General features: G+C 43.5%; 1 gene segment (V, D, J or C); it reads left to right on the forward strand.

The window, feature by feature from the left end:
- Positions 1-25,549: 25,549 nt before the first annotated feature.
- Positions 25,550-27,035, forward strand: LOC120715505 (the record flags this gene model as incomplete). The annotated part of the segment is given in 2 exon segments: positions 25,550-26,588; positions 26,674-27,035. Coding segments are annotated over 2 exon segments (408 nt in total), but the record flags the coding sequence as incomplete, so codon positions are not given.
- Between the last annotated feature and the right edge of the window lie 405 nt (positions 27,036-27,440).

Consider the following 27,440-nt stretch of genomic DNA (forward strand, 5'->3'; position numbering starts at 1 on the left):
TTTCTTTTTCCAGGACTAACAGCTGGAGACTCAATCACTCCTCAACAACCTGAAGTCACTGAAACAGAAGGAGAATCTGTCACACTCACATGTAGCTATGAGACAAGTTACAGTGTTGCTGACCTTTATTGGTACAGACATGATTCTGACCTTCAGGCTCCTCAGTTTATACTCTGGAAAAGAGGAAAAGGAGGCAGTGCTGAATATATTCCTGATAAACGTTATAAATCAGAAACAACAGATACAACAACTACTCTGACCATAGCAGCCCTAACCCTGGCAGACACAGCTCTCTACTACTGTGCTCTAGAAACACAGTGATACAAAGTGTAGAAGAGGCTGTACAAAAACCTGAACACAGATATCTGACTACTCTTCAAAGAGGAGGGAAGTGGTATTCAAAGCACAGCTTCATATCAGATGGATTCTGCTAATTCCTGTTTTATCAGAGTCACTGTGGTTACAGCTGCTAATGAAACACTGTGGGAGGATTCACATGAGCAGCAAATCCACATCAACCACAAACCAACTGCAGGAACGTTCAGACACAATAAAAACTGTCAAACATCAAAAGCTGCTCATTTACACTATTTTATATTTAGTGGATGAGGACATGCAGAAATGCAGCAGAAGCAAAATAAACAGAGTAACAGAGGTTTATCTCTTTAAGGTAAAATCTCTCACATGAAGCTAAAAGTCCAACCAGGAAGACCATCTCATGCTTGTTCCATTTATTCTCTTTGAACTCATCACATCAGATGATGATGCTCTCCTTCATCATTGTCCTGCTCTCATGTTTAAGTGTTTCCCCTCTCAGTGTCAGATGGATGCAGCCCTCCTCCACCTTCCATCAGGACCAGAGTCTGTGGGTCCTTCCACTGAGGTCATCAGCAGTCCTGCTCCACATCACATCCATCCAGATGTTCAGCATGGTTCTTCAGCCCTGCTCCACCACCACAAGAGTCCAGACTCCCTCTGATCTAAACACTCAGGACTCCTCACATGTTTCTGCAGCAGCAGGGAGAGTTTCCAGTGAGCAGCTTCATGTCCTCACAGTCAGGCGGCTAAAATAAAGAAAGCAAAGGGAACAACTTTTTCATGTTTTCATGAATGATGCGTGCAGCTGTGAAAGCTGTTGTGGAATCACAGCAGTCCAGACTTCAAACTTCAGTCGTTTGATGGTTTTCCAACAGAGTTCTTAAAGTATGACCACAGTAGATCCAGAAGAACACTGAACGTGCTGTCGATGCAGGCCGACACCGAGGGCCCGCTGGTGTAGTCTCTGCAGGTGAAGGACGGATAAACCAGTCTGCACAGATCAGACCGAAAGATTCCAACAAGCAAATCCATCCATGAGGGCTTCTTTCCTTCAATCTAAGGGCCGAGATTTTTACTTTGAGTCACGGCTATTTATCAAAAATCTAAATCTGTGGAGTTCATCCATGGTAAGCAAAAAAATGTCATCACAGCTCCTTCTGCCTCTCATTTACTGGTAAAAGAACAAACCCTCAAAATGCAAAACATTGAGCTGTCTCCAGTGCATGCTGGTCCACAGCAGAGCTAGACTCTCGTTAAACCCAAAATGAATCCAAAAATACCCTGAGCAACATGAAGCAATAACTAACACGAACAAAACTTTGATCTAAAACAAATACAAGCAAAAAACAAACTTAACTAAACTCAACATTTATAATCCAACATCTAATTATTCTAAAAAACAACATTTTTCATGTTTTTGCTTTGCTGAGTTTGACTTCTTGTGTGGAGTTTTTACGTGACTCAATAAAATTCTGCAAACTTGGAACATTTTCCCGCAGATTTTACAGTCATGAGACTTTTCAGCTGCCTGCATTCTCACGTTTTTCCACATTATTATTAGACATAAACTTTCCCCCACACATTTTACAAGGATATGGCTTCTCTCCTGTGTCTCATGTCCTGCCACATATTAGTATTGCATATTACTAGATGTTAATGTTTTCCCTCACATTTTACAGTCAGGCAGATGCTCACCTGTGTGTGTTCTCATGTGCTGCAACAAATTACAGCTACATGTGAACCTTTTCCCACACATTTTGCAGTGATATGGCTTCTCTCCAGTGTGAGCTCTTGTGCTGATAGTCAAAGCAGAACAACAGTTCAGAGTACCCAGCCTTCTTAGAGTCACTGGGTGGGGTGCTTGAGGGTGCTCAATCTGGTGACTCCGTTATCCTACTGGGAGACTTTAATCCTCATGTGGACCATACCATACCACCTTTATTTATAAAGCACTTTAACATAAAACCAGAGTTCACAAAGTGCTGTACATGCTAATAGCATAAGTAAAGAAAATTAAAATGAGATAAGATAAAATAAATAACTAAAAAACTAAAATAAATTGAAACATGTTAAAACAAATTGAGTCAACCCCTCTAATCAATGCCAAAGGCTTCAGCGAATAAATATGTTTTAAGAAGACTTTTAAATTCAGAGAGAGAAGAGGCCTGCCTAACATGCAAGGGTAGATCATTCCACAACTTTGGAGCAGCTACAGCAAAAGCACGATCACCTTTAAATTTATACTTAGTTTTCGGTACCTTAAAGAGCTGCTGATTGGCGGACCTAAGGGAACAGGGAGGTGTATATGGTTGTAGTAGCTCCGAGAGGTAGGGGGGGGCCAGGCCATTAAGAGATTTAAAAGCAAATAAGAGAATTTTAAAAACAATCCTAAAATGTACAGGTAGCCAGTGGAGTGAAATTAAAATTGGGGTAATGTGCTCAAACTTTTTTGTTCCAGTTAAAAGACGAGCTGCAGCATTTTGCACAACCTGCAGGCGCCTAATGGACGCATCACTAACCCCAAAATAAAGTGCGTTACAATAATCCAGCCTAGAAGTAACAAAGGCATGGATTACTGTCTCAAAATGCTGTTTCGATAAGATAGGCTTTATTTTGGCTAATTCCCTCAAATGAAAAAAGCTAGATCTTACAACGGCTCTGACCTGGCTTTCAAGTTTAAGATTTGCCTCTATTTTAACTCCCAGATTAGTGATGACTGGTTTAACATACTGTGCCAGTGAACCAAGATCTATAATAGTGGCCTCAGAAGCGCCACCAAAAACCATCACTTCTGTTTTCTGTTCATTAAAATGTAAAAAGTTCAAAGCCATCCAGGCCCTTATTTCATCAAGGCATCTGAGCAGCGGGTCTACTGAGAAGCCATTTATCTTTTTAAGTGGGAAATAAATCTGGGAGTCATCGGCATAGCAGTGGAAAGAAATCCCATGTTTCCTGAAAATAGACCCAAGGGGTAGGAGATATAGAGAGAAAAGAAGCGGGCCTAAAACTGAACCCTGTGGGACCCCACATTGAAGAGAAGCAGCAGAGGATACAAACTCCCCGAGTTTCACAGAGAAAGTTTGCTCTGCCAAATAGGATCTGAACCACTGCAGTGCGGTACTCCGCATACCCACCAACTGCTCTAAACGGGAAATTAAAATATTATGATCCACTGTATCAAAAGCAGCAGTTAAATCTAACAGCACAATAATAACACAGTCACCTGAGTCATTTGCCAAAAACACATCATTAAAAACTCTTAAAAGGGCAGATTCGGTACTATGTAAAGCTTTAAAACCAGATTGGAAAACTTCTAAAATACCGTGTTCTTCTAGGAAGGACATTAATTGCTTGAAACTACCTTTTCAAGAATCTTTGAGATAAAAGGCAGTTTGGAAATAGGTCTGTAATTCGCAATAATATCAGGATCAAGAGCAGGTTTCTTGAGTAGAGGCTGAATCACTGCATGTTTGAGATTGACAGGTACAACACCAGAGGACAGACTACTATTTACAATGGATTGTACAGCTGATGCTATAGTGAGAAAAACCTCTTTGAAAAATCGAGGAGGGAGAGCATCATGAGGGGAACCTGAGGGCTTCATGTGAGCAACCAACTCCTGCAGGCAGAGCAAGGAAACTGGCTCAAACCTGTCAAAGACAGCAGAGCAAGGGACAGGGGTAGAAGGGTCGAGAACGGACTGGGAAGTCTGCGCTTTGACAGATAGCACTTTATCAATAAAAAAGTGTAGGAAGTTTTCACAAATTTCCTGAGAAGACTCGACACCAGCAGTCTGTGGAGCATGAAGGACCATGTCAATAGTCTTAAATAAGACATGAGGCTTACGACAATTTGCCTGAATAATAGCAGCAAAATGTTTCCTCTTAGCGTCTTTTACAGTTTTCTGGTAAGAATTCCAGTAATCTTGTAACATTTGGTATGATGCCTGAAGTTGATCCTTCTTCCATTTACGTTCAGCTCTCCTACACTTTCTTCTGGCAGCCCGGGTGTCTTCATTCAGCCAGGGTTCAGATTTGGCTTTTGCTTGCCTAAGCTTAAAGGGGGCCACTGAATCTAAAGCAGTTTGACAGACAGAGTAAAACCACATACTCAGCTCTTCTGTATCATTGCATATGAAATCAGGAAGGCCGCCGTTCTGATTAAAAACAATAAAGAACTGTCCAGCAGAGGAAGGGTTAAAAATACGACAGCTCCTAGCAGCAACAGGAGGAAGATTAACTTTAGTACAAGGAAGGAAAACCTCAAACAGGACAGGCCTATGGTCTGACCATACAACATCACTAACCTCTAAGTTAGAGACAGGTAAATTGTGAGTTAAAACAAGATCCAACGTGTGCCCATATGTTTGTGTAGGCACAGACACAGGTTGCACAAGATCAAAAGAGTCAGTAAGATTTAAAAAGTCCTTTGCCATTGGCTTGTCAGGGCAGCACACATGAATATTGAAGTCCCCAATAATAAGGACATGATCATATTTTGGCATAATTTCAGCCAACAGATCAGAAAAGTCATTTAAGAAGTTCTTATTGTATTTTGGGGGTCTGTAAACCACAGCACAGAGCACTGTGTGAGAGCGACCCAGCTCAAACATGCTCAGTTCAAAGCTACTAGGTGAGGTTGATAATGGCAGTGGTTTACATTTATACTGCTTCTTAAAAACAGCCGCTAGTCCTCCTCCTCTGCCTGATATTCGAGGAGAGTTTAAAAAGCAGCAGTCATCAGGTAAGAGATCTGTGAAAGCGCTGGACTCACCGGCCCTCAACCATGTCTCAGTTATACAGAGGAAATCCAGTCCTTGGGTCATAAATAAATCCCTTAAAATAAAAGTTTTATTACTCAGCGATCTAGTGTTCACCAATCCAAACCTGGTGGAGGTCAGCGTGTTCGTGGCTGACAGCGAGACCCGACGCAGCGGCCGTAGGTTCTGTAGGTTCGCACCGCGCCGACGAAGATGAGGGGAAATCTTTCGTGGCTGGGACATCTGATCCGAGCCAACAACGGGCACCAGCCAGGCATCGATGGGCTCCAGAGAGCACGGAGAAAAGGCATGACAAGGTACAGATCCACGTTCGTTCCACGGAGCCGGGGAAGAGCGCGCCAAGTACGCCTTAAGTTTCACGAGTAGACCGCTACGTTTGCCCCGGCATCTGAAACGCTTTCGCCGTGAGGCTGGGGCCAGGGTCCGACAAAGGTTAGCTGGTATCCCAGACAGGAATGGAGGTAACGCCTTATGTCCAGTATAAGTTGCATTGGTAAGATCACTGGCAACTAGTCGGAGGTCCAACAGTTTTTGGCGATTGTACATTAAAAGAGAGTTGACTCTAGCAATAAAAAACAACATAAGCAAACACAACAGAGGAAGAGCCAGACGGCGAGCCACACACACTGGCGCCATCTTGGATTTTTCAGGTCTGGACAACAAAAAAAGAGTTAGCCGGCTGTGATTGGGAGAAACAGCCTGCCTTATTTTGGTGTTTTGTTATTGGACTTTGCCCACAGCGGACACCATGTTATAATTTAAAGATGTGCACAAATGCACGTGGCATCAGGACACCCTTGAATCCCACTGACACGTCTTCTGTAGAAGAAGCAGATTCTCTGAATGAGGGGGATGACTCATCTATCACTAGGGCTGAGATCAGTGAGGCAATTAAACAACTTCTTGGTGGCCAGGCCCCTGGGATGGATGAGGTTCCTGAAGGCCATCTACAACGTTACACGGAGATCTGGGGCAGCGCCTCTGACAGATAGACTGGGATGGTGGTTTCATCTTTGATCCATGTTTCAGACATGGCAATAATGGTTTTGTCAACTGATTGAAAGGTTCCTTTATATTATTGAAACTAGCATACGGCCTTCTGCAATTAAAACGGATTGTTGATCATTTATTCTTCGTGTTGATGGTGTGACTAAACTGCTCATCAGTGAAGTAGCAGCAGTTGTTGCTGATGAAGTAGAAGAACCTTTTTTTCTGGGTCTATATCTTTGTCCAAGTCCGGAACTTTATGGTCTGTGTGCTGAAAAGTTCTCAGTCCCAGTTTATCATAAACAGAAGCTTGAACAACCTCGCAGCTCATCCAACAAGCCCATAAATCCCCTGAGTTGGCGGAAAGGCAGACACAGCTGGGAGAAATTAGACTAACGAGACAGGAGAGAAGTAAACTGAACACACTGACATCAGACTGGGACTATCAAAATAAAACAGAAAACACGAAACAAATCACAAAGATGCAGACTTGACACTGAGAGACAGACTGAAAGAATAAAAGACATGGAACCCAGAGACGACAGAGACTTAAAGAAGAATTAACATCAAACTAAACTCATGACCAGAACCAAACTGAAACAGATTTATAACACTCATTAAAACAGGATAAAGAATCAGACATAAATCATAATACTGTCATGGTCCTGGGCCATGTTGGCCCAGCATTCTTAGTTTTCTTGTATTTTTGTATTTTGTTCCGTATGCCGTGGTTCCTAGGTTCTGTTAAAGATGTTCCTTATTTGATTACCCCCTGTGTGCCCCTCTGTGTATCTGTGAGCCCTCGTTTCCCCTTGTGTTTCATTCAATGTTTTCCCCAGCCCGTTATGTCTGTGCTCTCTCTCCTCCTGTCTGAACCTCTGTGTACTTTCTGTTTTACTTTGACAGTCTCTCGTCAGTATGCGTCATGTTGTGTTCACGCCTGCCCTGTCTCGTTACGATTATCTCTGTCAGCTGTGTTCCCCGTGTGCTCCCACTTCCCTCGTTAACCCTCTGTGTATTTATGTGCATGTCTCCCTCAGTTCAGTGTCGCGTCGTCAATGCCCCCCCCCCATCTGTGTGTCTTTCTGTGTTCCCTCGGGCTTCTGTTATCATTCCCAGTTTAGTTCTGTTTCTTTGTGAAGCCTGCAATAAAGCAGTGATTTTGAGTTCAGTTCCTGTCTCCGTGAGTTTTGCGTTTGGGTCCTCATCTGCCTTCACACAGCTAGTTCATGACAAATACAGAAAAGCACCAAAACATTAGAAACAGACAATGCTGGGTCAAAATGACCCAGAACCGTGACAGTATGATGAACATCAGTATCTGTCCAGGGCCCTGTTTCAGGAAACCGGTTTAGAGCAAAATCTGAGTAAGTATACCCTGAGTTAATAAACTCTGGTTTTCCGGTTTCACAAAGCGAGTTTAGATTAATTCTGAGTGAGTTACTATGACGACACACTCCGTGAAGCTAACCTGCCCCCTAGCAGGTTTACTTCAACTAACCCTGACCTTCTCCGCCTCTTTGTCGGAAACCTGACTGTAGGAAGTGTCAGACATGGCGTGCTCCTTCCTTGAAGAGCCAGTAGATGTTGAAGCCCAAATTCTCCGCAGAGCTCTCCGCCGGGAGAGAGTGATTAGAGCGCGTTCGGACATTTTATCATTTCCTGATGATTTCCTGTGTGAACGTTACCGTTTTTCAGCACAATCTATAAGTCATTTGAATAACATCCTCAGGCCTAATATTGCTCATGTGACACATCGCGGACATGCTCTCAGTTCTGTACATATTATTTGTACTGCACTTCGGTTTTTTGCAAACGGGAGCTTTCTGTATAATATTGGTGACGCTGAGCACGTTTCCAAGGCTACCGTCTGTCGGGCAGTCAGGAATGTTACAGTTGCACTGAAACGTCTCCTGTACTCGTCTGTGGTGTTCCCCGGTCATAGACCCACAAGATTTATCAAAGAGGGATGCCACAAAATTGCAGGTATCAGGATGAACGAAACTTAATTCATGATGTGGTGATACTTGGACTACCACTTAAATGTTACATTTATTCTCACGGTTCCCAGGCGTGATTGGCTGTATAGATGGCACTCACATTCCAATCATTGCTCCTTCAGTAAATGAAGGAGACTATGTGAACAGGAAGTCTTTCCACAGCATTAATGTACAGGTACATAGTTCCCTGTAGCATTTCACACTAACAAATTATTTCATTATAGTAATGGATGCTAATTTGTGTTCTCTGCACTGTGAAGATCATATGTGATGCTGCCAACATTATCACAAATGTGGAAGCCAACTGCTCAGCCTCTGTGAGTGGTGGTGGTGGAGGACCCCCACCTGTTTTTCGGGCCTCCGCTTTTTTTCTGTTGGCTATAACGGGTCACATTTGAGCATACAGAGTAAGCAAATATGTACTTGTAATGTGCTCAGATAATTTCAATAAGTGCTTACAGAAAGGAAATTAATGTAGCCTCTAACTGCAATTGATTTACATGGGACAAACAGACCAAGCACTATGGCTCATAATACAATTACACCTCACCTGTTCGGACTATATTTTTATATTTCATTTTTACTTGCTGCCAGGAACGTTTGGGGCCTGTTGGGTTGCACCTGCGCTCACATCACATCACGAAATAAAATGTACAAATTAAAAAATAAAATAAAATATAATATAATAACGTGTTAAATGGGTGGAAATCCCTAGATCAATGTTTACATTAACACTCACGCATTGACTCTGTCGGCTTTGTTTTGTCATGCATGCTCCCTTTCTTTTGCAGCTGTGGCTGTGTTACTTTTTTCCCGCAAAATTTGCATGTTATCGGCATATGCTGCCATCAGAATTTCGGCCTCAAGCGCTGTAAAATACATTGACCGCGCCTTCTTTCCCTCCGTCTCCATGGTGATTCCCTTAATCTGTGCTCCACTAATCAGGGCTTTATGTATCCTCGTGCGCGCGCTTAACTTGGGGTTAAAGCAACTCCGCGTTGATTGAACTAATTGTTATCAGCCTTTCTGAAACCGAATATTCCGAGTTGGACAGTTCGGGGTTACTCAACCCTGAGTATCGTTTTTCACTCTGAGTTTTCTAAACCGGCTTCCTGAAATAGGGCCCAGGAATGTGAACTCTACATGTGTTCAGTCGTCATGTCCTCATATTGTTTTAAGCTGTGAAGGACAGGAGTGTGTTTAAGTAGAAGTCCTCATATGGTAGGACCAGTGATTGTAGTGTGTGTTACACTGTCCTCATATTGTTTTAAGCTGTGAAGGACAGGAGTGTGTTTCAGTTGCCTTCCTCATGTGGTAGGACCAACAACTCTAGTGTGTGTTACACTGTCCTCATATCGTTGGGTAGCAGAACCGTACAGTGTTAAGTTTCTATAGAATCTGGTATAAGGAAGTCAGATCCTTCTGTAATAATATTCACTGATACAAATATGATCTGTAGTTAATTAAATAGTCGGGATTTATACTAGAGAATGTTTCTGACGTTATATTGTTGTCTTTTGTTGCAGACACCAGGTGCCGAGGTCCTGTCTCAACCTCCTTCAGACCAATTGGTGAGTGACACACCCACTTCATTCTTCCAACAGGTTACACATTATTTTTTTGTATTTGGCATCAAGTATATGTGTCAGTTGGGCCTAGTGCATAAATGAAATGCACTTTAATTGTACTAAAACAATCAGTTTTAGTCGAAGTTAACCAAAACCAACATTAGCATTAGGATAAAGTAATTGTCTATACCATTTGTTAGTCCAAACTTTCCCTTAAAGCATCAGCTTGATCTTTATTCTGACAAAATTTGATATTTTTGTCCTTTTACACATGTTTTTGTCAAAATAAGCTCCCGCTGATCAGTTTACATGATTTAATTTCTGGCGAAATAGATGGCTGTACATCAGTGTTGGGTTTAGAGCTTTTATTGACAACAGCAGGAGAAGTTAGAGGTCAGGAATGTGAACTCTACACGTGTTCAGTCGTCATGTCCTCATATTGTTTTAAGCTGTGAAGGACAGGAGTGTGTTTCAGTTGCCTTCCTCATGTGGTATGTATCCTTGTGCGCGCGTTTAACTTGGGGTTAAAGCAACTCCGCGTTGATTGAACTACTTGTTATCAGCCTTTCTGAAACCGAATATTCCGAGTTGGACAGTTCGGGGTTACTCAACCCTGAGTATCGTTTTTCACTCTGAGTTTTCTAAACCGGCTTCCTGAAACAGGGCCCAGGGCCCTGTTTCAGGAAGCCGGTTTAGTGGAAAAACTGAGTAAGTATACCCTGAGTTAACGAAAACTCTGGTTTATCGGTTTCACAAAGCGAGTTCAGCTGAAGCCTGAGTGAGTCACTATGACGACACACGCCGTGAAGCTAACCTGCCCCCTAGTAGGTTTACTACAACTAACCCTGACTGTCTCCGCCCCTTTGTCGGAAACCTGACAGTAGGAAGTGTCAGACATGGCGTGCCCCTTCCTTGAAGAGCCAGTAGATCTTGAAGCCCAAATGCTCCGCAGAGCTCTCCGCCGGGAGAGAGTGATCAGAGCGCGTATGGACATCTTATCATTACCTGATGATTTCCTGTGCGAACGTTACCGTGTCTCAGCACAATCTATAAGTTATTTGAATAACATCCTCAGGCCTAATATTGCTCATGTGACACATCGCGGACATCCTCTCAGTTCTGTACATATTATTTGTATTGCACTTCGGTTTTTTGCAAACGGGAGCTTTCTGTATAATATTGGTGACGCTGAGCACGTTTCCAAGGCTACCGTCTGTCGGGCAGTCAGGAATGTTACAGTTGCACTGAAACGTCTCCTGTACTCGTCTGTGGTGTTCCCCGGTCATAGACCCACAAGATTTATCAAAGAGGGATGCCACAAAATTGCAGGTATCAGGATGAACAAAACTTAATTCATGATGTGGTGATACTTGAACTACTACTTAAATGTTACATTTATTCTCAGGGTTCCCAGGCGTGATTGGCTGTATAGATGGCACTCACATTCCAATCATTGCTCCTTCAGTAAATGAAGGAGACTATGTGAACAGGAAGTCTTTCCACAGCATTAATGTACAGGTACATAGTTCCCTGTAGCATTTCACACTAACAAATTATTTCATTATAGTAATGGATGCTAATTTGTGTTCTCTGCACTGTGAAGATCATATGTGATGCTGCCAACATTATCACACATGTGGAAGCCAACTGCTCAGCCTCTGTGAGTGGTGGTGGTGGAGGACCCCCACCTGTTTTTCGGGCCTCCGCTTTTTTTTCTGTTGGCTATAACGGGTCACATTTGAGCATACAGAGTAAGCAAATATGTACTTGTAATGTGCTCAGATAATTTCAATAAGTGCTTACAGAAAGAAAATTAATGTAGCCTCTAACTGCAATTGATTTACATCGGACAAACAGACCAAGCACTATGGCTCATAATACAATTACACCTCACCTGTTTGGACTATATTTTTATATTTCATTTTTACTTGCTGCCAGGAACGTTTGGGGCCTGTTGGGTTGCACCTGCGCTCACATCACATCACAAAATAAAATGTATAAAATAAAAAATAAAATAAAATATAATAAAATAACGTGTTAAATGGGTGGAAATCCCTAGATCAATGTTTAAATTAACACTCACGCATTGACTCTGTCGGCTATGTTTTGCCATGCATGCTCCCTTTCTTTTGCAGCTGAGGCTGTGTTACTTTTTTTCTGCAAAATTTGCATGTTATCGGCATATGCTGCCATCAGAATTTCGGCCTCAAGCGCTGTAAAATACATTGACCGCGCCTTCTTTCCCTCCGTCTCCATGGTGACTCGCTTAATCTGTGCTCCACTAATCAGGGCTTTATGTATCCTCGTGCGCGCGCTTAACTTGGGGTTAAAGCAACTCCGCGTTGATTGAACTAATTGTTATCAGCCTTTCTGAAACCGAATATTCCGAGTTGGACAGTTCGGGGTTACTCAACCCCGAGTATCGTTTTTCACTCTGAGTTTTCTAAACCGGCTTCCTGAAACAGGGCCCAGGTCCTAAATGTTTCTGATGACCAACACTTTGGCTTGTTCTGGTGTTCCATTGAGTTTAATGAATCCTTTACAGTTTGTGCTCCATGTTTTTATCTCTCTGTTTCTTCAAGTAACGTGTTTTCCTGGTGAGTCAGCATTTTGTGTTGTCAGATGTTCATTCATGAAGACGTCGCATCCTTTCAGTTTCTTCCCTTGTTTTATCAGGTTTGTGTTTTCTGTCACCAAATCGCACAATGACGGCTGCTTTGTTGCTGTCATTGTTTTGTTGCCTGTCCTGTTTGTTTTAGCCGTCAGAATTGTTGTCTGAAGCCCTACAAAGATACCCAACGGATTTACTTTACCAAGTGGATCACACGGCTTTGCCATGTTGGTCCATTTAATCGACTTTTGTTGTTGTTATTATTGAATTTATTTTATTTTTATTTTCAGTTGTTACAGACGGGACAGACATGGTTGTGGGAGAGGAAAGGGAGAAAGAAATATGAAGGACAAGAAACACAGAGGGGAAGAGTGACAGTGAGAAAGGGCACTTAGAAAACAATCTCCCGGATCAGTGAGAGAAAATAAGAAAACGAGCGATAAAAGAGAGCAGCATATTAAACACAACACCGTCACATGAATCCAGCTAAGTGTAAATAACAGTAAATATTAAATATCGAATGTTGTTGTGCAGCACGCAGCATCCACAGCGTGCAATGTGCTGCCCTCTGGGACCCACTAAGGCAAGCGGGCCCAGGTCCGTCCAGACCGGGGTCCACGGCAGCAGCACCGCTTCCTCAGCAAGCCCCACAGGACCCGGGGCAGCCCCACCCGACTCCACTGCAGAGTAAACTGTTCCCATCATTCAATCACCTCCCAGACACCCAGGTTAAGTTTATTCTCCACCTCTCCTGTGTCTCACCCCACCTGCAGAGGGAACTTCTGCAAGGATGAAACATTTTTTGTCATTGTCATTTTTGGGGTGAAGGGTGGCAAGCCTCAATGTTGTTATAGTCCAATTCAGCACCTTTGGTCCAAGGAAAGGTAACTACTTGATGCTCCGTGGAGCTGACATCTTCTTTTCTGGGCTCCTCCACGCTGTCAGCAGCCACCAAGCATACGACCCGGGTTTGAAGCCCAGTGACGATCACATCATTCACCCGGGTGTACTGCTCCAAATCCGTCTGTTCTCCAGGAACACCAGCCGCTGATCCTTCTCAGTAACTTCCTCCAACAGCTCCAGGATTGCCTTTCTTCTGCAGTTTGACAACAGAAATCTCCTCTGTCACAAACGACTTCTTCATATCATCGCCTTCCTCAGCTGTCAGGGGCTTTCTTCAGGCACATACTGAGAGACACTCTTGTAGTGTTAACCTGGTGACCCGCTAGCTAGTTTGCCACTGGTGTCCTTCATCCAAAATATTCCAGAGCGGTGATTCAAATGAAGCAGTGCAAACTAAGGTTGGTACAGAGAGTCCACTGGCTGTGATCCCAAGTCAAAACTCAGAAAACACAAAAACTAGTTCAAATAGTCCAAACCGAGTATAGAGAGCAGTGTGTGCAACACAACAACAAACAGGAAGTTGTGTCAATTAACCCAATATCTATGGTTTTCAGAGATTTCCTCTCAGCCCCCCAGTCAATTCCCACTAAACCCCTCATTATATTTAACACTTTCTTTCATTTATCTATTATTTTCTGAACATGTACAGTCCATGTCACCCTTTCATCAAACCACAACCCCAAATTATTTTGCCCTTTCCAACTCATGTCCATAATTTGATCTTGATTTCATCCCCAACTCTTTTCTGTGTAAAAACATAATTTTAGTCCCATTAATTTAAACCCTCATCGATACGACCACTGCTCCACCTCTGTAATGGCTCCCTGTACCTTCTTTACCATTAATTTCACATTTCTTCTTCGTCTTGCCCAGATTGCAAAAATCTGCAAAAAGCGAGAACCCCATCCCACCCTCTATGTTGTTAAACACATCATTTATCAGCAATGAAAACAATAATGGGCTAACTATGCTCCCTGGTGGCGTTTCCATTTTTTATTGACAAACGTCCCCAAATATCCTTTATTTTCTACATAGTACACTCGTCTGTCATTTCTCGTTCTCTCCATTATTCTGCAGATGTTGGATGTTAAAGCTATTGGTCTGTAGTTTCCTGGCTTTGTGTCATCCTTCCCTGGTTTACGTATCGGTGTAATCACTGCCTCCTTCCAGCTTTGTGGAAACTTCCCTCCCTCACAAACTCTACTATGTAACTCTAATAAAACATCTTTAGTTGATTCTGTCAGGTGACTTATCGTTGGATATCAAACCTGATCTTTCCTGGTGCTGAAAGGTTGGATTACCTAAGTGAGCAGTTCTGTCTTTGTAAACAACATATTCAATGAATCATTTGTGTCGTCTACTTGCTGCAGCCTCCTCCTTTTCTCTGCAGCTGTGATTTCTCTTCCCTTTGACCTTCACTAAGTCTTCACTTGAACTTTGAATCTGAACAAAAGTTTTTCCGTCACATCTTCTCTTCATCTTTCACGGCTATAACTAAATGCAGACACAGATTCTCTTTGTCTCTCACAGGCTGTCAGTGATCTTCAGTCTGTTTCTGACTTTGTTTCTGCTCGCAGTCAGAGGGAGCTGACATATTCAACATGAACACAGATCATGAAGTTACAGAGTTATTCTGTCTGTTCTGACTTAAAGTTGTTGATGATCAAAGATGAATGGATCTTCAGATCTGCTCTGCTGCAGTGACAGACTCTGCTGTGAGGCCCACAGTGACAGCAAACCCACAGAGATGCTCCACTAGAGGGCGACATCATCCAGTAGGCGGGGCTCTCCTTCTGCACTGTGTTCAACCATTGTGTCAATCAGAGGCGGAGCCAGACATTTGAAACACCCGGGGCTTAGCCCTAAAGGGTAGTATGCATGTGGGATTTTTTTTTTTTTTTTGGGGGGGGGGGGGGGGGGGGGTAGAAATGACTGAAAGATTAATTGGCTCTGTTTTGAGTTTTGTTCAAAAAAGAATGACTTCATATGGGGAAAATATATATCACATGTGCAGGACACCTTAAACTAGTTTTTAATTAAGCAGCAAGGCAGAACAAAGTCGGGCTGTATCAAGACACGAGGACTAAACCCCAATTCAACCAGACCCAGAACTGATCCAGAATTAAAACAGGACTACAACAGTTCAAAATCAGGACTACTGAGGACTTAACCAAGACAGAACCAGAATCAGAACTAGATGATAGCAGCACTAAAAATCATCATAGACCTGCACTACACTTATTTTTTAATTCTACCAAAGTACAATATTTAGATTGAGAAACGTTTATATAATTATTTAACCTTGTTGTGCAAACAAGCCTGCAAAACTTAATAAATATAGAATTTGAAAAATAACAAACCTAAAAACAAACACTAGGTACGAGATACATGAGGACCTATGATACGGTGATACTTTTGGTAAACAACCATTTGACTAACATGTGTGTCTCACCTGCTCTTGTTCCTCTCTGTTCTGTCCTCATTCTCCATCTCCCTCTCTGCTCCTCTCTCCCCCTCTGTTCCTCTCTCTCTCTCTCCCTCTCTCTCCTCCTGCTCCTCCCTCTCCCTCTCTGCTCCTCTCTCTTCCCTCTCTGCTCCTCTCTCCCTCTCTGTTCCTCCTCTCCCTCTCTCCTCCTCTCTCCCCCCTCTCTGTCCTCCTCTCTCTCTCTCCTCCGCTCCTGCTCTCCCCTCTCTTCCTCTCCCCCTCTCTGCCCTCTCTCCATCTCTGTTGCCTCTCTCCCCCTCTCTGCTCCTCCTCTCCTTCGCCTCTCTTATCCCTCCTGTTCCTCTCTCTCCCATCTTTGTTCCTCTCTTCCTCTCTGCTCTGTACAATCACAAATTTACAGTTGAAACCAGATATTTACAAACTCTTCAGATAAAAACACTTTTTTAATTGTAACATCAAATCAGACTAAATATTTATTTTTTTTAGATTGATAAAAATAAAAAACATATTTGTTAACTTTAAGAGTAAAGAGAGAAACTGTCTGTATTTCTTAATTGTAAATGGCACCAAATTGTATATAAAACTGAGCCACACTTATGGAGCTCCACAGTTCTGTTCCTGGTGTTTGGTTGACATCTCTTGATGTTCCCATGTCACAGAAACAGGCTCTGTGTTTTGCCTTATATGCATCCACAGCTGTGCCACCAGTTTACTCACATGGACTCTACGAACCAATCAGAAGCTTCTTCAGCTCAGAATAGAATCGTCTGGAGTTTCTTATTAACAATAAATTTAGTGTATATGTACTCCTAATTTTGATCAAAGTGATAAAAAATAGAAGCTCTGTCTCTCTTTATTTTGACATTTAACTAATTCAAAAGATATTTCAATATTTATCTAAAACAAAGGTTTACTCTAAATTCTCCGTTAAGGCGCCCGCCCACTCACATCCTGGGCCATCTGACCTCAGGAATTCACATGATAAGGTGGGGCCAGGTTTCACAATGAACACACCCGAAACTCTGGCTGATTGGGACCCACACCCAGTTTCACACCTTGGCTCAGGCGATTAGAGGATCATCAGGGGGTCCTTTTGTCCCTCTGTGGGGGGAAACTCCCACTAGGTTTATATCTGGGACTCTCCACCATTTGACCTTAGAACTGAAGAAGCTTCTCGGATGAGAGGTGAAACGTCTTCAAGCAACTTAAAGAAGTCCAGACGCTTTTCTTTGCAAGCTCCTTTGACTACGATGACCTGGATGACTGAAAACCTTCACAGAAACATTTACCTGAGTTTTTTCTTTGAAAGAACCCTCTAATGTCCATTCTTATATTTCAGTACATAACTGAAACCGATTTAGTCGGGGAGGGTAAGAACTGAAAATATGAAATAAACACACGTAAGCTAAGAAACAGCATTGTTGTTGTTCGGCTTTTCATTTCGCCATTTGTTGATTCACTTGAACAGCAAGTAACGTAATATTGGTCAAGCGATCAGTTTGATATCAATCTTTCGTGATACACCGTCATATTTACATTATTTGTACGGTACGAATGATTTGCTTTGGTACCTGGTCAAACTTAAACTCTCCTTAGTATGGCTGGCTCCGTTTCTCCAACAGCGCACTCACAGGCAGCAGCTTCCCCGCCCCCTCGCTCAGTCGCTTAGTGCTTGAGCTCGGATCATACCAATATCAGGGGGGGGGGGGGGGGTTCACGCACAGTCGTAAATTCCCACAGTGTGCACTATGTGCTTCAAATATTGCTTGCACTTTTTGTTTTATACAGTTGTCAGCCAGGCATCTAACTATGAAAAAATTACACTCCAAAAGACCCCGGGCTTCTGACAAAACAACCAGGGCTTAAGCCCAGTAAGCCACCCCCACGCTCCGCCCCTGGTGTCAATAATAAGTGCTGCTGTGAAGAGAACAATTCTCAGACTGAATGTTGAACATCAGCTAGTTTCTCCTGTTGATTTAAACCTTGTTGTACAGATGGAACATTGGCTGTGGATTATTCTTGCTGCTCTTTTCTTTGGTGAGATACAAACATCAACATGTTTCCTCTGCACACGACTCACAACAAGGACAGAAAGAGGAGATTTAATCATTTTACACTGTGGAACTTTTCAATAACTTCAACCATGTTTATTGATCCATCTCTTCCTCTGCATGTTCTGTTCTTCCTCAGAGTGTAAAGGAGAAGACAAAGTGATCCAGGAACAAGGAGATGTCATTGCTGCTGAAGGAGACACAGTTACACTTAGATGTAGATTTGAAACCAGTGATGCAAGCCCGACTTTATTCTGGTACAAACAGGATGGAAACAACAGCCCCAAATTCATCCTGAGCCGTGTTAGCAGGGATGATGGAAACACAGCAGATGAGTTCAGGGAGAGATTTTCATCCACACTGGATTCCAGCATCAGATCAGTTCCTCTGAAGATCCAGAAGCTTCAGCTGTCTGACTCTGCTGTGTACTACTGTGCTCTGCAGCCCACAGTGACAGGAAACAGCAAAACTCTGTACAAAAACCTTTGGAGCAAAGACAACAGAATACTCCACAACATCCACTAGAGGGAGCCACACACTGTTAAACCTCTGATTCTTGTGTGACTGATGACAAAGACAACAGAAACGTGACTATCCAGTTCTGGGACCAGGAGTTGCAGTTTTAGCAGTCTTCCACACCAGCTTATTGTTTTTGTTTTTGATATTTTTTTTAATTTATTTTATTTATTAAAACTGCTGGCCGTGGAACTGTTACTTTTATCAAGGAACGGGACCGCGGCACATCTCTTACACTCACGGACTGTTTACTCCAGAGATCAGCTGATCGCCCTGATGCCGGCCGGCTCGCTGGCCAGGCCCGCAGAAGTACCAGCTGAAATTTGGAGGAAAACACATCGGGGATGCAGAGGTCAAGGACAGAAGAGAAGAAAAAAGGTGACGGTGAGACAGCGGAGGCTCGAAGCGAGGAGGAGGTTTAAACCGTGTCTGCCGTCTATCGTGATGGGTAATGTGCGATCGTTGGCAATTAAAATCGACGAGCTCTCAGCACTGGTACGGAGTCAGAGGGAATACCGAGAGTGTAGCCTGATGTGTTTCACCGAATCATGGCTGCACCAGGACATTCCCGATGAGAATGCTTCCCTGGACGGCTTCCACACTGTTCGGGCGGACAGGGACAGCATCGCTAGCGGTAAGCGGAAAGGAGGTGGGCTTGCTGTTCTAGTTAACAACCGGTGGTGTAACCCTGCCAACATAACAATCAAAGAAAAGATTTGTTGCCCGGACACTGAACTGTGTGCTGTTGGACTCAGGCCGTATTATTTACCCAGGGAATTCTCTCACGTCATCTTGGTGGCTGTTTATGTTCCTCCCTCTGCTAACCCCACAGCTGCATGTGACACTATCCACTCTGCCATAGCTCGGTTACAGACTCAGCACCCGAGTGCCTTTATTGTGATCTCGGGTGACTTCAACCATGTTTCACTGGACAATACACTAACAACATTCAGACAATATGTGGACTGTCCCACCAGGGGAGAAAAAATTCTAGACCTACTGTATGCTAATGTCAAGGATGCATACAGCTCCTCCTCCCTCCCCCCACTTGGTAGGTCAGATCATAACCTGATTCACCTCACCCCCCGCTATGTGCCAATTGTGAGGAGGGAACCTGTGACCACCAGGACTGTTAGGAGGTGGTCAGAGGAGGCCTTAGCAGAACTACAGGGCTGTTTCGAGGTGACCGACTGGGAAACACTCTGTGAGCCTCACGCCGAGGACATCAATGGGCTTACTGAGTGTATCACAGACTACATAACTTTCTGCACCGACTCCATTGTTCCAGCTCAGACTGTTCATTGTTACCCAAATAACAAGCCGTGGGTGACTAAGGACATCAAAGCCCTCCTCAACAACAAGAAGAGGGCTTTCAGAGGGGGCAACAAAGAGGAGGTGAGGAAGATCCAGGTGTTACTAAAGGACAAGATCAGAGAGGCTAAGGACAATTACAGGAGGAAGCTGGAGTGGAAACTCCAGCAGAACAGCATGAGAGAGGTGTGGAGGGGCATGAAGACCATCACTGGATTCAGGCCAACCAACAGCAGGGGAGCTGAGGGAGGTGAGAATAGAGCCAATGAGTTGAATCTGATTTTCAATAGATTCGACACCACAGTGTCTGCTCCCACCCCCACAACCTCACCTGTAGTCAGCCTGGAATCCAGAGCCACACCACTGTGCCAGCCTCTCTCTTCACATGTTGCCTCCCTTGAGATTCCTGACACCCCGCCCCCACCCATCACCTTCACTCAATACCAGGTTGAGATGCAAATGAGGAGACTTCACTCAGGCAAGTCTGCTGGACCAGATGGAGTGAGTCCCCTCGTCCTCAAGACCTGTGCCCCCAGCTGAGTGGAGTCTTTCATAAACTGTTTATGCTGAGTCTGAGTCTGCAGAGGGTCCCAGTGATGTGGAAGACATCATACCTCGTCCCTGTACCAAAGACGCCACGTCCCAGTGGCCCCCAGGATTACAGGCCCGTGGCACTGACCTCCCACATCATGAAGACCCTGGAAAGGCTCATCCTGGACCAGCTGCGACCCATTGTAAGACCACATCTGGATCCCCTTCAGTTCGCTTATCAGCCTCGTCTCGGAACTGAGGACGCCATCATCTACCTGCTCAATCGTGTCTACACCCATCTGGACCAGCCGGCGAGCACTGTGAGGGTCATGTTTTTTGACTTTTCCAGTGCTTTCAACACCATCAGGCCGACCCTCCTGGGTGATAAGTTAGCAGCGATGCAGGTGGATGCTTCTCTGGTGTCCTGGATTGTTGATTACCTGACAGGAAGACCACAATATGTACGTCTCCCACAGTGTGTGTCTGACAAGGTGATCAGCAACACAGGGGCACCACAGGGGACTGTCCTCTCCCCCTTCCTCTTCACCCTCTACACCACAGACTTCAGCCACTGCACAGAGACCTCCATCTTCAGAAGTTTTCTGATGACTCTGCGGTGGTTGGATGCATCAGCAGGGATGATGAGACAGAGTACCGGGCTGTGGTCGACTCCTTTGTCACGTGGTGTGAGCAGAATCATCTGCAGCTCAACGTGGCAAAGACCAAGGAACTGATCGTGGACTTCAGGACGTCCAGGAAACACTTGACCCCTGTTTCAATCCAGGGGGTCAGTGTTGACATCGTGGAGGACTATAAATACCTTGGAGTTCACATTGACAATAAACTGGACTGGGCTAAAAACACCACAGCACTTTACAGGAAGGGCCAGAGTCGTCTCTATTTTTTGAGGCGACTGAGGTCCTTCAACATATGCCAGAAAATGCTGAGGATTTTCTATGAGTCTGTTGTGGCCAGTGCGATCCTCTATGCTGTTGCATGCTGGGGGAGCAGGCTGAGGGTCGCAGATGCCAACAGACTCGATAAACTGATCCGTAAGGCCAGTAATGTTGTGGGGATGGAGCTTGACACCCTCAAGGTGGTGTCGGAGAGGCGGATGCTGTCCAAGATAAAGACAATGTTGGATAACACCTCCCACCCACTCCATGACATGCTGGTCAGTCACAGGAGCATGTTCAGTGAGAGACTGAGATTACCGAAAAGCACCACTGAACGACACAGGAAATCTTTCCTGCCTGTGGCTCCCTGTACAACTCATCCACTTAACACACTGTTTGCTGCTACAACTACACACGTTTCTTTTCCAACTATTTATTTATGAGTGAAGTATGTATGTGTATATATGTATATATTGTACTATTCTTAGTTAGTGTATTGTCTGTCTTGTCTTAATGTTGGTTTAAAATGGAGCACTGTAACAAAAAATAATTTCCCCCAGGGATCAATAAAGTATTCTGATTCTGATTCTGATTCTGAAAACATAGTTTTTCCAAAATTTAAAACAAACACAAACCCCAAAACAAACAAAAACAAACAACCATGCACTTCACAAAAACCACAGGTACCAAAAGCTAGCCAAAACATCAAACCTACTTCCAGTGGCCGCTGCACTTTAAACGGGAGTAGTTCAGACGTCAGAGAACATCCAAAAATTACAAGTTCAGGCTGTGCAGGCTTCATATATGCCTCAGAATACCAGCCAAACATTTTAGACCAAAAGCCTGTTAATGAGGGAGAAGAACAAAAGGCAGACACTTACTCCACATAGATTCAGGCACCTTCATCCCCGATTTATTCTGCCTAATGGGATTAGCTGGGATTAGTTGCCTAATCCCAGCTGTATGCACCACAACAGAATTACCAAATAACTGTACAATTTTGGTGATATGATGTCTGGAATCAGGTCTTGAGTATTTTGTAGATGCCATGTTCTGACGGTAGAGTTGCAGAATCGTTAAACTTGGACTGGATGTAATGCCTGACCTGCAGATATCTATATAAATGTGAATGTGGCAGATTATATTTCCCTTTTAGTTGACAAAAGAAGAAAATTTGTTATCAACATACAAATCCTCAATAGACACTAAACCCTTTTCTCTCCAGTCATGATACTTCTTATCTTGCCAAGGAGGCATAAAATCATGATTAAAACACATCTGTACAGGTGTGTCTGGCAGTTCCAGAAATCTTCTCCTCTGATTCAAGATTCTAACGGTTTGTTTTAATTAAAATATTAGCAGCTCAGGAGTAATGTCTGAAAATTGGCAGGCCCAGCCCTGCGTCTCTCTTGGATTTCTGCCCTCTTGCCATTCCAAATATAGGACGTTGGCAGCTAATTCATGACCTTCCATGCGGTTCTGTAAGTCAGTCTGTACGGATAGCACCGACTGGAACTTGGCCTCAAAAGCATCAAACCGTTCATCAGGTCTCTCCAGGATTGATTCAGATGTTGTCTTACATATTTCCTGGCACATGTCCTACATTTCAATCTTGTCATCTGTGGTGACAACTTTAGGCTCAGCCAAAGCCCTGCTAGCGCAGCTATCATTAGCACCAAGCTCGCTAACCTTAGCGCTGCTAATGTATCTGTCGATGGTCTTATTCTCGCCCAGGTTCAAGGCTTTCTTCAGCAGTTTGAGATGTGCAGGGCAACGATTAAGCCAAAGGAACCAGTTGATTATTTAAGCTCCTGAATGGTTTTATCTTGTGTTGTATGGAGAGCTCAAACCCACGCGTCTACATCATACACATGTGCACTAGCCTTCCACACCAGCTTATTAATCTACCAGAGACCCAGACAGAGTTTTCATTCATTTTAAAGCCTGAAAGCTGTTTTATTTGCTATCATCTATCGTCCACCTGGGCCTTACACAGAGTTTCCATTGATGGAAGGACTCGACCAAACTGGAGCAGGGCCAAGCGATGGGTTTGGTGACTCACCCCCAGTTGCCACAGACGCGTCCCCAGTAGGGTGTGGTCCACGAGGGCTGTGTGGTCACCAGCCATTGGACCAGCCATTGAGAGTCACAGCACATAAATGTGTTGGAGCTGCAAGCTGTGGTCCTGCAGTGGTCACAGCAGCCTACATGAAGAGCCGGGGGGCCTAGGCTCCCCCCTCCTCTCCAGGATGGCTACTAGGCTGTGGCAGTGGGATCACCTCCTGTTCCACTCACTGAGAGCAGTTCATGTTCCAGGGCCATTGAATATGGCATCGAGTTCTGGAGACACAGAGACACAAAAAGAAAACTGATGATGATAAACTCTGGACTCATGTTTTAAAATCAGTTTTGCTTCACAGAAACTCAGGAGGTTGTGAGTAGAGCAGGTCCACAGTTTGATCAAAGTAATGTTTGATTCATTTTAGTATCACTGCATTTATAACTGTTGAATGATTGTGGCTGAGCTGGGTGCTTACTTAAAGTGTGTGCTGTAGAACATAAAGGATCATTCCCCAAGCAGTGAAAGCAGCTTAAAAATGATCCAACAACTAAAACTGGTCCATTCAGAAAAGAGCTGCTGTTAAAAAAAGTGCTTCTGCTGGTGTTCTTGTGGTCAGCAAGCTAACTAATGAAGCTCTGCAATGTGAAAGTGTTATTCACAAGCACACAAAAGCTGCTCTCTAAAACCTTCAACACCAAACAGTGTGAACTTTCCATTTAAATGAAGCAAGAAGAACTGTTTTTAAGGATGACTGGGACATAAAGTTTACCAGGACAGCAGATACAGCACTTATTTTTCACTGAACAACGAAGGAGGCAGCTTTCTTCTGGCAGTTCAGGAATAAACTGCAAGAGGTCTACACTGACCTTTCACCCTTCAGTAAAGGCTCAAACTTGTGTAGAACTATTGCACATTTCTGAGGGGGAAGAGGAAGTGAGAGAAGTGAGACTCAAAGAGGAGACAGAGGGCGACATCATCCAGTAGGCGGGGCTCTCCTTCTGCACTGTGTTCAACCATTGTGTCAATAATAAGTGCTGCTGTGAAGAGAACAATTCTCAGACTGAATGTTGAACATCAGCTAGTTTCTCCTGTTGATTTAAACCTTGTTGTACAGATGGAACATTGGCTGTGGATTATTCTTGCTGCTCTTTTCTTTGGTGAGATACAAACATCAACATGTTTCCTCTGCTTAAATAAATGTGTGAGTCTGATTAATGGTGAGTTTTTAATCATGTTCATTGATCCATCTCTTCCTCTGCATGTTCTGTTCTTCCTCAGAGTGTAAAGGAGAAGACAAAGTGATCCAGGATCAAGGAGATGTCATTGCTGCTGAAGGAGACACAGTTACACTTGGATGTAGATATGAAACATCTGATCCATTTCCATATTTGTTCTGGTACAAACAAGAACTGAATGACTTCCCTAAATATGTTTTAAGACATGACACTACGGGAACAGCAGATAACGCTCAGGAGTTTCCAAAGGACAGATTTGATGCCGAAGTCGACAAGAAAGAAAAGTCAGTTCCTCTGAAGATCCAGAAGCTTCAGCTGTCTGACTCTGCTGTGTACTACTGTGCTGTGAAGCCCACAGTGACAGGAAACAGCAAAACTCTGTACAAAAACCTTTGGAGCAAAGACAACAGAATACTCCACAACATCCACTAGAGGGAGCCACACACCTTTGTTGGGATACAGACTAACACATATCACATAGCTGTGATGAAGAGCTCCAGTTAAGGTTAATTTGATTTGAGCCTCCTCCTCCTGACTGCAGAAACCTGTCTGACTCCAGCTGTGAACATCAGACCACTCACAGCTAACTCCCAGTGAACATCACTTCCAACATTTCTCCTCTGGAAACATGGAAAAACTGGCTGTGATTTGGATCTTTGCAGCTCTCGTAGGTACGTATGTTTCTGACAGGAACACCTGAAATTCAAAGACATGTTTACAGCGTTACAGATCCAGTTTGGACTTTCTTTGAGCTCAAGTTTGGAGTGATGATTAAACAGAAAAATATTTCAATTGTGAAATCAGAGAAACATCTGGGAAATCAGCAGTAAAAGCTGTTTAAAAAAACACAGTAATACTCACAGATACTCAGCCTCATGGACAATGTTAGTCTGATGGCTTCATTTTCTCTACTTTTCCAGGACTAACAGCTGGAGACTCAATCACTCCTCAACAACCTGAAGTCACTGAAACAGAAGGAGAATCTGTCACACTCACATGTAGCTATGAGACAAGTTACAGAGATATTTACCTTCACTGGTACAGACATCATTCTGACCTTCAGGCTCCTCAGTTTATACTAAAGAAAGGAGCAAAAGACTACAGTCGGTCGTCAATATATTCCTGATAAACGATATGGATCCCAAACATCTTCTACATCAACTAATCTGACCATAACAGCCCTAACCCTGGCAGACACAGCTCTCTACTACTGTGCTCTACAAACACAGTGATACAAAGTGTAGAAGAGGCTGTACAAAAACCTGAACACAGATATCTGACTACTCTTCAAAGAGGAGGGAAGTGGTATTCAAAGCACAGCTTCATATCAGATGGATTCTGCTAATTCCTGTTTTATCAGAGTCACTGTGGTTACAGCTGCTAATGAAACACTGTGGGAGGATTCACATGAGCAGCAAATCCACATCAACCACAAACCAACTGCAGGAACGTTCAGACATGAAGACATTTTATTCCTTATTTAGTGATGATGTGTGTAAAAAGCATCAGAAGTCAAATACAGTAACTAGTAATAAACTCCCAACATTGTTGGTGCATTAATGATGTTTTACAGCTGAAAGATTTACTTTGTTATTCTCACATTTTCTCCTGCATGGTTTAAACTTTTCCTTCATTTTTTTATAAGAATCACCTCTTTGTGTTTTTTCTCGATGATGTCATAGGTACAGTTTCTCCTCTGTGTTCTGATTGGACATTTAAAGCGGCGCCATCATTGATGGTATCAGATCCATTTCACACGTTGTTGAAGTTCAGTCTGAAGTCACTTTAAGTCTCAAAGCTTCACTTTAACCTGCAAAGACCAACAATGTCTCATTTCCTACTGATTCTTCTCCCCACACTGCACCACTACACCGGATATCAGGACTCCACACTCTCCAAACTCCCAGTGTTAAAATTCAGTCATGAAACATTTTGGCAGATACAAGAAGATTCTTCTACTGTTTTCTCTTCTTCAGTTTTTAAAGATGAACATCATGATCCACACTGACACACATTCATATTCTTTGGTTCCCTGGATTAAAACGGAGCCTCTGCTCTTTATTTATCCTGTGCTTGTTTCTCGACTCACAGTTCAGTCTGTTAAACCTGCTTCCTGCAATAGGAGCAAATATCCACTGAAAGCAGCAGAAAGACGTGCTGAGTGTGAAGCTGTCAGCAGGGGGAATAACACAGGGCTGTGAATGAGTCCTGTCACTGTGATCAGGCTCCTCCTTCTAATCCACCAACTTAGTGTTGATGAAGACTAAACAGAGAGATCACAGCTTCTTTATACTTGCTGTAGCTCACAGTTACTCTACACTGCAGATATGACGCCTCTGTTCATCTCAGTGCTGCTGGCTGCTATGTGCCTCGGTATGAACACAACTCTGTTTCTTTGATATCAACATTGACGTGATTCTTTAACAGCACACTGATACTGTTTGTTGGTGTTTTACAGAATGCAGAGCACAAAAAGACAACGTGCTGCAAGCAAAAGGAGAAGAGACTGCTGCTGCAGGAGGCACAGTAATACTTGGCTGTCAGTATAACATCAGCAGCTCATCAGGTAATTATCTCTTCTGGTACAAACAGGATGGAAACAACAGCCCCAAATTCATCCTGAGTCGTGTTAGCAGGGATGATGGAAACACAGCAGCCGAGTTCAAGGAGAGATTTTCCTCCACACTGGATTCCAGCATCAGATCAGTTCCTCTGAAGATCCAGAAGCTTCAGCTGTCTGACTCTGCTGTGTACTACTGTGCTCTGCGGCCCACAGTGACAGGAAACAGCAAAACTCTGTACAAAAACCTTTGGAGCAAAGACAACAGAATACTCCACAACATCCACTAGAGGGAGCCACACACTGTTAAACTTGTCTGGTTTGTTTCAATCAGTTAATAAAATGTCTTTTGAATAAAAACAGAAGCTTTAATTCACTTCGTAAAGGAGAGATTTCTCACATAAATGAATCATCCTCTCTCTTCACTGCAGTGTCTTTAAAACTGTCTCTTCATGATCAGATGTGCAGATCACAGCCTGATGGTAGCAGACCTGTTAGTGACTTTTAATCTTCATCCATCATTCTGTGTTTCTCAGATATTTTTGCTAGATGTTTTTCTTACACATATTTCATGAATGTTGCTTCTTAGACAGGTGTTTAGTTATATTTATATTATCAGAATCAGAATCGCGTTTATTGGCCATGTATATGCACAGACACATGCA

Source organism: Simochromis diagramma, unplaced genomic scaffold, assembly GCF_900408965.1.
Source record: "Simochromis diagramma unplaced genomic scaffold, fSimDia1.1 OVJJ01000443.1, whole genome shotgun sequence".
Classification (NCBI taxonomy): Eukaryota; Metazoa; Chordata; class Actinopteri; order Cichliformes; family Cichlidae; genus Simochromis; species Simochromis diagramma.